At 35.2% G+C, this 15,045-nt stretch overlaps 1 protein-coding gene across 2 annotated transcripts in view; it reads left to right on the top strand.

Moving 5' to 3' along the window:
* Nucleotides 1-15,045, top strand: part of MTBP (MDM2 binding protein) — a 59,164-nt gene that overhangs the window by 38,182 nt on the left and 5,937 nt on the right. For both annotated transcript variants that reach the window (XM_039853701.1, XM_039853700.1), the window contains 2 exons: nucleotides 4,813-4,968; nucleotides 8,108-8,203. In XM_039853701.1, the coding sequence (XP_039709635.1) occupies nucleotides 4,813-4,968; nucleotides 8,108-8,203 (252 nt within the window). The remainder of the gene's footprint in view (nucleotides 1-4,812; nucleotides 4,969-8,107; nucleotides 8,204-15,045) is intronic.

Raw genomic sequence — 15,045 nt, 5'->3', positions numbered from 1 at the left:
GCTACCTTCTCTTCCAAACTGCTGGTTTAGTCCTCTGCTTCATGTAATCTACTGTTGAATCCCTCTAATGTAGACTTCGTTTCCGTTATTGTAGTCTTCATTTCTGACTGTTTTTGTTGTCGTTGTTGTTGTTTGTTTTCTATTCCCACTTTTATATTTCCTTTGTCTTTGTTAAAGTTCTCACTGAGCTCATTGAGCATCCTTATAACCAGCATTTTGAACTCTGTATCTGGTAGATTGCTTGTCTCCATTTTGTTTATTGCTTTTTCTGGAATTTTGTTCTGTTCTTTCATCTGGGACATGTTTTTTTGTATTTTCATTTTCACTGCCTCCCTATGTTTATTTCTATGTATTAGGTAGAACTGCTATGTCTATGGTCTTGGTAGAGTGTCCTTATGTAGTTAGTGTCCTTTGTGGTCCAGTGGCACATTCTCCCTGTTCCCTTGAGCTGTGTGCTCCAGGTGTGTTCCTTGTGTGGATAGTGTGTGCGTTCCTTTTGAGTGTTGATTGCTTTGGCATGTCAGTTGGAGGGACTGACCCTCAGGCTGATTTTTTTGTGAGAACTGGCCATGACTACAGTGGAGCTCTTGTGTAGGGGTTGACCCTACGGAACAGAATTCACTTTAGCGGTGCTCTGGTGCCTCCTGAGTCAGCTTTTTAGATGTGTTGTTTGTGGTTGTGGTGGGGTTTTGTTCTGGTGTGATGTAAAACTGGCCACTGGGTGCATTGGTTCTGGGGCCTCTGGTGCAGGCCAAGATCAGCCACTGCTTATGCCCCTGCCTGGGGCCACTTGGTATGAGCTACAAAGTGATCTGCAGATAGTTGCCACTTGTGCTAGGCTTAGAGGTGCCTGAGAGAGGCTAAGCCATGAACTGAGGCCGGCTGCCCCTAGTGATAGACTTTGGGTTGCTCAGCAAGAGGTATAGGGAATGCCGAGGCCAGATGCTGCTTGTTTAGGGTTTGTGAACCTTTGAAAGATTTTTAGGAAAGTCCACATGCAGTGTGAGTGCAGACTGGCTGTTTGTATGGAAAAGCCACTGGAAGCAGCTTGAGTGGGCCCACAAGTTGGGAGGGTGGGTTCTCAGAGAATCACCAGATGGAGCAAGCGGTGTTAGCTAGGTTGATGGAGACTCAGATATGGCACCTGCCTGGGTTGGGGGAGGGCTCAACAAAGGAACAGTGGCATCTGCCAGCATTTCTGTCTGGGAGAAAGTTGCTTCTCCAGCCGTCACGCTGAAGCCAGACAACTCATTTCCTCCCCATATGTCCCTGGTGCCTTTTGAGCTGCTGCCCCATGCTGGAGCTCAGAGCGAGTGAGTCTGTCAGCAAGCAAGTCTGTGTGCGGGGCCTTTAAGAGAAGCACCTAGGACTCCAGCAGCTCTCCATCTCACTCAGCCACAATCTCTGCTGGTTTTCACAGCCAGAAGTTATGAGAACTTTTTTTCCTAGTGCTGGATCCCTGGGCTGAGGAGCCTGGTGTGGGGCTTGGACCCCTTGTTCTTCCAGGGTGCTTTCTCAGTGAAGATATCCATCCCAGTTTTTAACCACCGCACGCTGGTGTGGGAGCAGCCAGTTCCTCATCTCCACCCTTCCTACCAGTCTCAAGGTGGCTTCTTTTTTATATCCTTACTTATAGGACTTCTGCTCAGCTAGACTTTGGGTGACTCTCAACAATCGTTGTTCTGTAGTTTAGCTGCAATTTTGATTTGGTTGTGGAGGGAAGCAAGGACAGTGTTTACCTATTTTGCCATCTTGACTGGAACCTGGATCTTGTATCTTAATGAGAATTCTAATGCCAGATCAATTTTTGTTACTTAATAAGCATTTTATTCTGTCTCTGGAACTTAAAGCACTTTCTCTTTTGCTTAATGTTCTGAAATTACATGAGGCCATCATGATGTGAGATGTTTTGGTCTTAAAACTTTTATCTTCTTTTTTGGTCTGAGAAATATTGTTATTTCTTCAAGAACATTCTCCCTTCTATTTTCTTTTTTACTTTTCTTATCTTCCTGAAATATATATTTTAACTAATATTAAACATTCTGGATTGATTTTTCATTGTAATTTCATTTTTCTCTCAATAATTCATTTGTTCATCTTTTTTCTGCCTTATGTTCTAGGATATTTCCCTGACCGTTGATTTCATCTCTCTGTTACATTTTTTGGTAGTCGTATTTTAAGTTCCTAATAATTCTTGTTTGTTTCCTACCCTATGATTAGCAATCTGTTTTTCTTTTATTAATGATGAGAACTGAGAAAATAATATAAGGCTATTCATGAGAACTTTCTTTCAACTTGTTTTATCTGTTCATTGGATGATCTCATTATTCTTTGGATCTGATTTCTTCATTCCTTTGGTGTTTTTCTGTTATGTGTAGTTTTTCTCTAGTGTTTGGTGGTTTTGTTTGTTCATAGCTGATTGTTCATAGCTAAGAATTTAGTACTAGGCTGCTTTATATAGGTAGTTGAGATGCACTTTATATGTATATAGTCTTGTTCCTGATCTGCTGTCATCTGAATTATTGTTAGGGGGAGGAGAGGATGCAGGATAGAGCATGCCTCACTTTAGGACACCTGCTAGGACACCTGGGACAGGCAGCCTTTGTCCTTCACCCAACACTGGAATAAGGGAGCTTTATCCTAGGGGGCTCGCCACTCACACTGGGACAGGCACATCGTTCTGGATCTGCAGAGAACAGCTTCTCTTAGAGGTAAAAATCATGGGGGTAAGGTGTGGTGTGGGAGAGTGGTACTTAAACAACTGTTCTAGCGGTTTCTGACCATTGCCACTTTATGAAACCAAGTTTCATAGAATCTTACTGTGGCTTTGTGGGAAGAGAAGAAACCTATTTTGTAGGTTTCTCTCTAGTTCTCGAAGCTCTTATTCTAGTTTATAAATTTTTGATATTCATTGAACTCATTTTTCCTTTTTCTCAACCCTATTATGAATGTAGTATCTGGTACTTCAACATTGTGATTTCAGTTTGTTGAGTGGAGAGTTAATGTCTGACTTTAATCTACTTTCTTGAACTAGAAGCTTGTCATTCAAGGTCTAGATCAAATATCACCTTTCTTTTAAGCCTTTATAAATGCCGCAACTGAGTGTTTTCTCTTTTTTTAAGCATCCAAGGACTGCGTTATTCTTTCCTGAAACTTGTTTTATTGTACATTTTTTATCTCATTCTTCATTGGTATATTTATCTCCTCTCACTCTCCTCACCTTCTTTCTTCTACTTTAAGTCAACCTATACATTAAACTACAAGCAGTGATTTATGAGGTTATAAATTATCACCAGCGAACTCTTTAGTACCTCACAATTATATTTACAAAGTAAATATTCAATAAATACTTGTGGACATTTCAAAATATGGGACAATACCATCAAATTTTTGGTTATGGATAAAACTTATGTTGCATATTTTTAGAATTTATTTTGTGTTAAAACTGGTTTAACCGGAGAATAAAGGACCATTGCATAGTGAAATTCAGAAGTCGTAAGAATATGGTTTTAGACAAACTCAGTCACCTGTTGTGTGACTTTGATGCCTCATCTTTAAGATGTTCTACTTCAAAATTGTGAAAATTCAATGAGATAAAATATGAAAAACTACTTTGTAAGCTAGAAAATGCTGAACAAAATAAAGTATTGTCTTTTTTCTTTTAACCTAAGACATATTTTGGTAATGTAATTTATCACAAACAGGGTTTTAAATTGCTTTGATATTCTTGTGTCCAAGATTCTATATAAATGCAAATTATACATTTCCCCATTATACCTAGCTTGTAAAATGATTGAGAGTAATTTTCATTAAGAAACCTCTGTGAGTTACTATTAGAGAATAGCTATATAGAAATTAAATTAAATTCATAATGTTGTTCTTGCCCTCCTGGAGTATAAAGTTCATAGAACATATTTGAGTATTTTCTTGTTTGGCTATTTTTATTAGATTTGTATTTTCATTTTTAAAAATAAAGGAAATGAGAAGGGGAAAGAGGCACTGTCGGTATATTATTAGTCTCTAATGTGTAGAAATGTAAGTCCTAACCCATAATGTTAACATTTAAATCATATAATCACCAGTAAAAATGCTAGATTGTGTGTTAGTATCTTTATCTGACAAATAGGACTAATGAATGTTTTTTGGGCTTGGTATGTTGATTTTGACTTTCAAAGTACTTATTTTCATGTGTTAACTTGATTCTGAAATAAGACCCATGCCGTCTTTTTCAAGGAAGTCTCCGAGGATTAAGAATGTAGTATATATGAAGTAATTTGAAAAGTATAAAGTCCTACATATATTTCAGGTATAATAACGATTCAGTACTTATTCCTAATGTCATAATCATGGCTAGACTCTCCTTGGAGAGATTTTTGGTTACTGCCTTATTTTTATAGTTGTGCTTCAAGTAATCTTTCAAGTTCATAGAAAATTGGAACATTCAGTCTCTGCCTTTAAAATTTACAATATTGTAGTGTTTCAGAACATACAAGAGAGTTTCAATTTAAAATTTATAGACTTGATAACTTCGAGTTCTAAATAATTAATCATGCCACCATTTATAAAGAATATAATTATTTAAGTAGAAGCGTTGTTGATATGGTAATGGTAAGTTTCACTGTGACCCTCAGGTTTTTAAAAATTTACTTTGATATTAAATAATTTGCAAAGATTTTACTTTATTTTCTTCTTAAATGTGTAGTTCTTCCATTTTATTTGTTTATTTTTCTGATATCTGCTTATGTCATTTTTTCCTGACTACAGTGAATTCTAACCCACTTTTAATGAATCTACGTAACATTCTTTTCCCAGAACGGGTTCATTACCTCATTCATCTGAACAGCTGCTAGGCCACAAAGAGGGTGCCCGGGATTCAGTCGCATTATTGGATGCTAAAGAATTGCTGAAATATTTTACCTCAGATGGCTTACCAATTGGAGATCTTCAGCCTTTACACATCCAAAAAGGGTAAGTCATAAACTTATAATTTCTAATTAACTTTTTAAATTAAATTTATTGGGGTGACATTGATTAATAAAATTGTATAGGTTTCAAATGTACAATTCAATAATACGTCTTATGTATATCTCATTGTTTGGTCACCACCCAAAATTAAATTTCCTTCTGTCACCACATGTATGACCCCCTTATCTACGCTGCCCTTTCTCTCTGGTTGCAACATCTGTTACCCCATTGGGTGCCAGGGTTGATTTGGCTGATCTGACTGGCTAGACGGGTGTTCCCTTCCTCCCTCACTGCTCCATGTGCTTCCCTCCTGAAGCTGTGTTCTCAGTCAAAGAGGATGACCTTCCCCATTGAAGAGAGGACCAATCTTCGGTCAAGGTCATATGATTAGCTGTGCTCCCCTTCTAGAACCTCCAAATAAGCTCCAGTTAATTTTTTGAAAGTTCATTTAAAAAACACATTACATCTTGCTTGCCCATTTAATTGATGCCCTTTCCCACTTAGGCTAAATTTACAAGTTTGATCCCAGTGTTTATCAGTTGGCCTTCATTCTCACATTTTACTGTAGCCAAATGTCCTACTATTTTGTGGTATTGAATATAAGGGCGCAAGAATAGTAAAAGCAACCTCAGCACATTCCCTATAAAAGTCAGTAGCTTCTACTTTGTATATAAAGGACAGTACTTTTTTAAGAAAAATTATAATTTGACTTTCAAATATATATTTTTTAATTCTCTTTTCTGTTCCTCTCTAGTTTTGATTTTGTTGCTTTGTACTTGTCATGACATTGTCAGTCATGCCTAATAGTAGCAAAAAGCAGTCTTTCAACTGAAGAAAATAGGAAAGTGTAATAAAAATGCTTTTGAAACTATAACATTACCAAGTAAGAACTCAGTGTCTACATGAATAATTTATAACTAATTTGAATTCCAAGACAACTTCCACTAAGTTACTAGTTAATAAAAACTGGATGTTGCTGAAGTTGACTTAATTACAGGTAAAATTGTAACATCATATGCTTGTGAGATTTGAATAATTTGTTCACTACCCCAATTTCTTTTTGATTGTTAATCAGTTATTTTGAAAACTTTCCAAAGGACCTTAAAAATTATCGATCCGTTCCATCACTTTTGTAAGGGTTGTTTTTGCAAATACTGATTTTAAAGGTAACTTTTGGAAAGGATCTATATGAAGGTAGTTACATCTCAAAGATAATGATAGAACATGTTGCCGTAAGTGCAGAGAGACAGGGAGTGACTGAAAACCTGAGGTTCTTAATTACTCTGGGTCTTAATGACTTAATGATCTTAATAACATAAAAGTTGTATAATTTTAGATTAATTTTCTTTTTCTCATACCCTTTTTTGTGGGAATCAAGAAAGCGAAGAAGTATATACACATTTTCATCTATTTAGTTTTGGATTATTGTCCTTCTAAATCATTAAGCATGAATTGGCAGAGTCAGCTCGGTTTGCCAACACTGAAGTACGTAAGTTTTTCTCTTTTTGACCAGATGTCTTTCTAGGTGCAGTGTTGTAGGGGAGATATATTTAATTCTTTCTTTAGTGTACAGGCGATTTATTTAGGACGATTTGATATAATTCCTTGATGTTAGTAGAGAACTGCGTCATTATCAAATATATCTTCTGTTAGTGTTAAAGTTGAAGGATGAGCTTCCACGGCAATGAATCAAGAACCTTAGACTAAAACGGCTGCCTATGCAAAGAGCCATTCAGTTTGCTGCACTAAATTAAAGTGCAGGCATGACTCCTGTGTATATACCAGACATATTTAACATTGACAAAATACTTACTTATTAAAATGTTTCTTTTAGAAAGAACAAGGTCTGAGTAAAATTAAACAACAACAAAAAAAGATAAAGTTGTTGAGAGGGATTGAGATAAGAAATGGAATACAGCAGGAAAGAAGTGCAATGCCAGGCACCTAAAGAGTTCTGTATTACAAAATTATTCACTTTTATAATCAGTCAACAAAACACGTGGTCATTGCAATTTGTTAGTGTTACCTTTTGTGGAACACTTGAAGTGGATGCATTAGAATATAAATTCTGGTTTTTTAGAATTTATTAATTAACATATATCTTACATTTTAGTGTAGTAATTTCAAATGCTTCTCATAATACCCAAGATCATTTTCAGTGGCAAATGGGCAATTTCATTACTAATGACATAGCGGGAAAATGTGATAGCAAATTTATTCTTGGTACTCTACTACATACTTGCCCTTCTACATACTGTTTCTAAGTCTTCGGAATTCAAACTCCTGGTATTTTATTCTGCCTCTGACCGTGTAAAGACCATTGATCTGTAATTCTTCCATTCCCATCTAACCTGTTCTGAGCTTCAAGAACATTAGAATAGTGCCTCCCAACTCAGGCAGAGAAGTTGGGCACCTATTAGAAAACCAGGAGGGCTGAGCCTAATTGCAAGGACCTTTCTAGATTTTGATACACCTCTGCAGGTCTGGATATGGAATGGGTGGGGTTGAGCATGGACATTTTATGTAAGCTCACATATGATTAGTTTTAACATATCTACTGATTGAAAACCTACTCAGAGAAAGAACCAAAGTCAGCAGTTAGTCTCAGATACACTGGGATATTTAAAAGGTTGTTGACTCTTAAAGTAAGTGTCAAGATGACTGTATTCCCAGATGAGGAAAGATCTGAGTCCCAATACGTTATAGTAGGAAGTAAATACTTCTTTTGTTACCAAAGACTCGAATTGACTTAATTATTCCCTGTAAAAAAAGAGTATAACTAAATGTATAAACATTAGTTCATTACACTAAGAAAAAAAAAATCCTTCCGGAATAATGCTGCCTCTTGAATTTCCACTACAGATCATTTTCCATTCTCGATCTATCCATTTCTCCGAATAGTTTTGTGAAATAAGTAATATCATGACTTTGGAAACTTGAGGCACAGAAACATAAGTGACAAAATCCACAGGCCTAACCTTGCTTCCTTTTCTTTCTAAGATCTGATGTAACTAAATTTTTATCCCATGTAAGATTCAGTTGGACTGAGCGGAGTCACATTTCTTTGTTGAGACACTTTCTGGAACCTTCTCTCTGTCACTAAATAAACTTTAAATACAAATGAAGAACTTTTTTGTTTCAGGGAAAAGACTTTTGTTCTGACCCCAGAACTTAGTCCTCGGAAACTTCGAGTTTTACCTTTTGAAAAAGCTTCAGTATGTCATTACCATGGAATTGAGTAAGTTTCTGATTTATACTTAATTTTTCTGCTTGTTGTTGATGTAGCTTATCTTATGTGAGTGTGAAGAGTGACTATAATAAGAGGTATTGAGGTACATACGAACCGAAGAGAAAGTATGTCAAAAAACAAAACACTACGTGCACAAATAATTTCTCTTCTATTGAAAAAAAGTTATTTGATGATTGATCAGTTTTATAGCATTTGAACATCCTATTATTAGATACTAGATATTTTAATCAAAATTATTTTGTCTACATTATAAATGAATGTATTTACACTACTAGTCACATTCATTTTCCCTGATCACTAATTACATTGCAATTACTCCAGAACTATTAGATAAAATGTGTTCCCATCTCTAACATGTTATTTATGCGTGCATTTTAATAGAATTTTAATTGACCGATTTGAATAAAATTTCAAAGGATTCTCTTGCTTGGAAGCAGTTTCTGAGGGCATGTACACCTCTACCTTTTCACAAGGACAAGAAATGGAGTGATGATAATATATTTTATGATAAATTCTCAAGACCTTAGTAATTCATTTTGCAAAATACATTCTTAAAGTAAACCATTATTTTATATTGATTTTTCATAAATTAAAATAGAAAAGAACTTGATTTTACCTTAGTTTTTAGAAGCAAGTTTAAGTTTATAAGGGAACAACTGAAATATACTTTTTTGACTGACTTGTGAACTTAATCTGTATCTCACACAAACCTTAAAAATACTTGCTGACCATCACTCATTCAGGAGCCAAAGATACAAAAGACTGTAAAATAACTATTTCTGCCATTAAGAAGCATATACTCTAGTAGAGAAGAAAGGAAGAAACACATGATTTTAGTAGAGTATAAGTGATGTTAGAATATAACTGCCTGGTAGATGAGACAAATAAGGATCAGGAACTGTCTGAGAGAACTTCAAAGAGGACGTCTGAACTAAGTCTGAAGGAGTTTCCCTGGCAAAAAGGGATTATCTAGGGGAGGATCGAGGTACAGAGTCTAGAAAGAGGAAATAGCATTTTTGTTTTTTAATAAGAGTAATAATAAGTATTTTGTATTATGAGACCAAATCATGAAGTCGTAAAGATCACTGTTGACATGGCAGGAAGACTGATCTTTTCTTTGAGGCAGTAAAAACTCTTTATTCCTAAAGCACAAAATTACATGCTTGGGTTTGTTTCATTGAATGAAATCTCATTGTCCTTTAATGAACTCAGCTGTTTTAAGCAAGAGATGTCGAAAGACTAAAATATCATCAAGACAGTGAAAATAGGAAGGAGAATACAAACTTAAGAGCTATGTAAAGAACTTGAGAAATCGATTAGATGTTGGGAATGAGAAAGGGAAATAAGAATTTTTTTAGTGTTTTTAGCTTAGGCACATTAGGTGGCTGGTAGGGGAATTTGAGAAATATAGAAGGTCACCACCCAACAAGTCATTCTAGGAATTTTTAGGTTCCTGGCTATATTTAAATAATATTTATTTCATTTAAGGAATATTGATGTAAAGTTTAACTCTGGAGGCAAAATCTTTAGTTACTTTATTTTCAAGCATCAAAATGAAACTCCCATTATAATCAGATGCAAAAAAAAAAAAGATACCTGCTTTCATTAGGTTTTTTTTTTTTTTTTAAACAATTGTTCTGTATGCTTCAGTCAATGAATCAAAATGAAGAAAACTAAAGAGTTTAAAAGAGCTATACGGTCTACAGCCATGCTACCCTGAACAAGCCCTATGCCGTCTGATCTCGGAAGCTAAGCAGAGTTGGGCCTGGTTAGTACTCGGATAGGAGAGACCACCTAGGAAGACCAGGTGCTATAGGTGTAAAAAATAAAAAATAAGGGATTGTAAGCTGACAAGGTCCTTGTAGTCTGTGAGGTCAACCAAGGGTTGCCTCGCCTAAAAAATAAACAAACAAACAAATAAATGAAAGAGCTATATGTATTGAAAAAGAGAGCAAAAGAAGGCTTTTGTTATTGTTGGTTTGTAGAGAAGAGACCAGAAAGGCTATTAGAAGCAGTGGGAGAATTCATGAAATGGCCAGTGATACACTACGTATAAAAAGCGTAGTTTTTCTCTAACCAGCCATTTCCAATTTTAAACACAATTGAAAAGAACTTATACCAGATAACAACTAAAACCATAAATATTAAAAGTAATCTTAGAAAGAAAGGTAGAATGGAAAAAAATTGCAGGTGTTTATAATATATTGATTTATTAAGCTTAATGATTGTACACTGAGTTATGTACACTGAGTTATTACTCAAGGCTATTGTTTGCAGTGTTATTTAAAATAAAAAACATGAGAAACAATGTCTAACGTTACGGGCTTGGTTGAATAAATGATAGTGTATCCATAAATTAAAATTCTGTACCCCTACTGGAATGGCTAAAATTGAAAAGACTGATAAATATTGGCAAGTATATGGAATAGTCAGAAATCTTATACATTGTTGGTGGGAGTAGAAAATGATATATTTACTTCAGAAAAGGATCTGGCAGGTTCTTATAAAACTAAACATACTCAGACCCTATTTCTCAGCAATTCCATTACTAGGTATTTGCCTAAGAGAAATGAAAACATAACTTTGCAAAAAGACTTGTATGAGAACGTACGGAGCGTTTTATTCATGATAGCCCCGTCTGGGAACAGCCCAGGTGTACAGCAGGAGAAGCGATAAATAAACCAGTATACGCACACAGAGCAATACTGATTGGCAATAACAAAGAACATACAGCATTAAGCCAAAATGTTAAACTTCTATCCGTCTGAGTGTGGCAAAAACAGTTGAATTTGAGGACTTTAAAATGAGCAACAAAAATAAAAAAAAATGAGCAACAGCTAAGAATTAATCATTTCTGAAAGAAGTCCCATATGAAATGCTAATTTAACTGGTTCTAAAGATAAGAATTTTAAATTGTTTTGTTAACAACAGGCAACTCAGAGACAACCCCTGAATCATAAAAAGATAAGAAATGCCATTTGTTCGAGCTTTTTGTTTCTGATAATTGAGGAAAGAATTCCTTATTTGAGAGGATTATTGCTTTTCCTATAATGTCAAAAAGTTAGGCATGTTTCCCAAATAAACTCGAATTTAGCTAAACCTTTTGTTTAAACTATTCTTATTTTTAGCTGTATACCCTTTTATGCAGTGATTACAGATTTAACTTTTTATTTGATCTAAATTTACCTTAGTCAAATTTAAGTGGGAGCTTCTTTTTTCTAGGACAGAAAAATTTGATTAATATGTTTTTTTCTCCCTTCTTTTTGATTTTATTAAAGACCTAGAAATAAGCAACAGAAAAGTTTATAATAAAAACCAGCAATTCCTTTCTTTATTATTTCCTTCCTCTGGTCCCAGTTTTCAGAAACAAGCGTTTTATTTGTTTGATTTAAGCTTCTCTGGTGGTTGCCTCTCTTATTCTAAAGGGTACCTTTCGTCAATATTTATTAATATCTCCATATAAAATGTTATTGACTCTTTACTATGCAATATGAGGATTTGGTTTCCCTTCTCAATTTGCGTTTTCTGCTATTTATTTTTATGTATTCAAATAATATATCTAAACTTCTATTTCTTATTTCATCAACTATAAAGCAATACCTCTCCCATTTAATTTGATAAGAATTTTAGAGCCTTCTAATCTGTTAGTGGAACCTAATAAGCATTTAAGATATTTTGTATATAAGTTGATCCTGAAAGTTGAAACAGTAAACAGTGATCATATTATTATGATCAACATTAATGATCAACTCTCCTGAGAAAAAGTACTAGTATTAACATTTTCTTTGCTACACGGTCAAAATATCAACCCCATGAAACATGTTTTTTCCTCCTTTTTAGCCCTACAAACTCACTGAAGCACTGATTTGAATGGAATAAGCTATAAATTCATTTTAACTAATGACCGAAGCATCCATCACATAACCATGTTTTGATTATTTTTCTTAAAATGCTATATAGTCTTCGTTATTCTGAGCCTCAGCTCCCTACTTTTTTTCCGTTGATTTTAGTTTACTATAGGCAAATTCTAATGGTGCATACAAATTTATAGAATTCATAAAAAGTATAGTCTTCATGATCATTTACTAAAATATTAAATTAGGAGTTACTTGAGCAGTGTTTATTGGTCTAAATCAACATAGAGCTATATTAATTCATTTATACACATAAAATGTTATGAGATTCTGCTTCATTATAAAAGAACAGCTTTCTTCTCGTCTACTATCTACCTACCTCCATAAGCAAATAGACAAATCTAGCTGTGACTCCTTTTAAAAAAAAATAAATTTATGCTCGTTAAGCCTGGGACTGAGATTAAACTAAGGAAGTTGCAGAAGGTGAGCACAGTGAATCCAGAAACATGCTTTTTTTCAAGAAGATTCGGGTGCTTTGTATGGGGGCCTGTTTATGTTAAACATAGATTGTGTAGTAGAAACAAAATCCAAGTGAAATTTTAAAGTAAACATGCAACCACAAAGAAGTTCTCCCTTCCTCTGTTGCTGTAAGACTTCAGAATCCTTGAGCTCTTTCTCTATAAAGAATATTTGGAAAAAGTATATCATATTAACTCAACTTCAAATCTGTGATTCCTAAGGCAAAGCAAAGATATCCACTGATGGATTGTTAGTTTGTTTTTTCACTTATCTATTCTATCCTTGGGTGTAGGATACTATTGATTGTAAGATGCACTGTCTTTAACAACTAATTAAGATCTACTGTCAAATTGTGACAGTCAGTTGCTCACAGCAGCCTCTTGTTGCTATGAATTTCCTTTTATCTATTCCAAGAGATTTGGCAGTTTCTGGTGCTTTCCTTGGCATTGCTTGGTGTGTGGTAGTCAGTATCTTGTCTGTTTTGTATTTACAAGACAAAAATGGCTTCATTTTACAGGTATTTTTCTTTGGACACATAAAGCATTTAGTTATTATTGTTTTGTAAGAAAATATGGAATCGATGTCATTCATCCAGCAATGCATATTTACTTCACTAATATCAAATATACACTCTGCTACACTGTGTCTGCTCCTTTCTTACTTACTAAGTAACTTGTTTCAATAACAAATCATAGTATAATCTTTTTGAAGACATTTTAATGGTAATTAAAGTCAACATACAGTGCACATAATTCCTTTGAAAGGATGACATTATGGACAGCTGCGATCAAGAGATATTAAAAATGAAAGAAAAAATTCTGCATCTTAGTATCAGAATTTTAGAGTAGAGAAAGATACTCATTTAGAGTCAAGATATGCATCTTTTCTCTCAAAAATTTCCCATAGGCTAATCAGGCATTACATTGCTCATGCCTAGAACTTTCTTAACATTCATGATCCTTAATTTTACTAGATTCTTTCTGTTGTGCATTATAGAAGTAGGACTCTCATTAGTAAGCCTAAGGGTTACAATTGATATTTAATGAAATATGTTTTGTTAAACAACAAATTCGAGAAAGAATATCAGGGAATTGAGAGACCCCTCGGTTCTAGTCTCTGCTCTGCTACCAGTTAACATTTTGATGTAGGACCTTAGTTTTCTCCACTGTTAAACTGTTGGGTTAGAGCAAAGGTTTTGCAGTCCTAGCGACACTTTTGAATCTCCTGGGCAGCTTTTAAAAAAATGCCCGTGGCTGGATTATACCCAAGACCTATTAAATTAGAAACTCTGGGCATGTACACCAGGTGTCAATATTTCTTAAAAGTTCTTTGGGTGATTCTAACATTAGGCCATGGGTTGACCTCTGAGTAAGATGATCCTGACGATTTACATGAGAGATAATATACTAAAATGGCTAAAGTCAGACTCTGAAGTCACCAACCTGGGTTTAAGTCCTGGCCATGCTGTGCAGTATCAGCATACTATAAGATTTGCTGTGGTAGAAAAGAAACTTGGTGGTGGTGGTGGTGTGGTGGTGGTGGTGGTGGGTGTGGTGGTGACTACTATGATGATGACAACGATGACAGTGGTAATGATAATGACAGCAGCAGCATACATTTATTGACTGCTTTGCTTGCATGTTCTATGTACTGATTCTAAGTGCTAACTTGTACCCATTCAAAGAATTCTCACAGTAGCACTTGAGATAACTGCTATAAATCTCATTTTGCAGACAAGGCAACAGAAGCATAAAGTTAAGTTATTTGGCCAAGTTCACACAGCTAATCATGGTGGAGCTAGATTTAAATCTAGGAAGCCTGGCTCCCTAGTCTGTACCCTTAGAAATCAAACATGAAAGTGTCACAAGGAAGAGAGGAAGTCCTTAAAACCTCCATCAGGCAATTAGATGTTAGGGTAATGATACAGTCCTTGGGAGTGGACCAAAAGCTTATGGACACAAAATCTGGTTTCAGGGAGCATCTTAGAATTTTACAGGCGGAGAGGACGGATAACAGAAGGTTTTAATTTGTGTAGCCCCGCCATCACATTGTGGAACCATTTGTTTCCTTGGTGCAGCTGTAGCATGGGAGAAAGTGAAAAGCTTTCCAAAGTCACACATCTCATAGGTGCTTTTCCTGAAATGCTTATTTGCTGTACTTCACAACGTGGGCTTTCTTTACATCTCTTATCATTCATGGAGCCGACATCTCACTGGTTCCTTGAATCAGATTTAGCTAGAAACTAGATGCACAGAGACAGCCAAAGTGTTTGAAGGAAAATCTGGCAATCGGTCAATAAGGTGGGAAGAGAATTTCAAAGAAAAAATTCAGATATTCAGAGCTATGTTTGGTAAGCCGGTTTAGGATGCCTTTATACCCTTTTAATCTTTGTGTTGAAAATAAATTTGCCCTTTCTAACAGAAGTCAGCATTTCGCATTGCCGCGTATCAGCCATGC

The sequence above is a fragment of the Pteropus medius genome, unplaced genomic scaffold, assembly GCF_902729225.1.
Source record: "Pteropus medius unplaced genomic scaffold, Ma_sr-lr_union100, whole genome shotgun sequence".
Taxonomy (NCBI): Eukaryota; Metazoa; Chordata; class Mammalia; order Chiroptera; family Pteropodidae; genus Pteropus; species Pteropus medius.
Note: the sequence above shows the minus strand (reverse complement) of the source record. Positions and strands in the feature narration are given on the sequence as shown.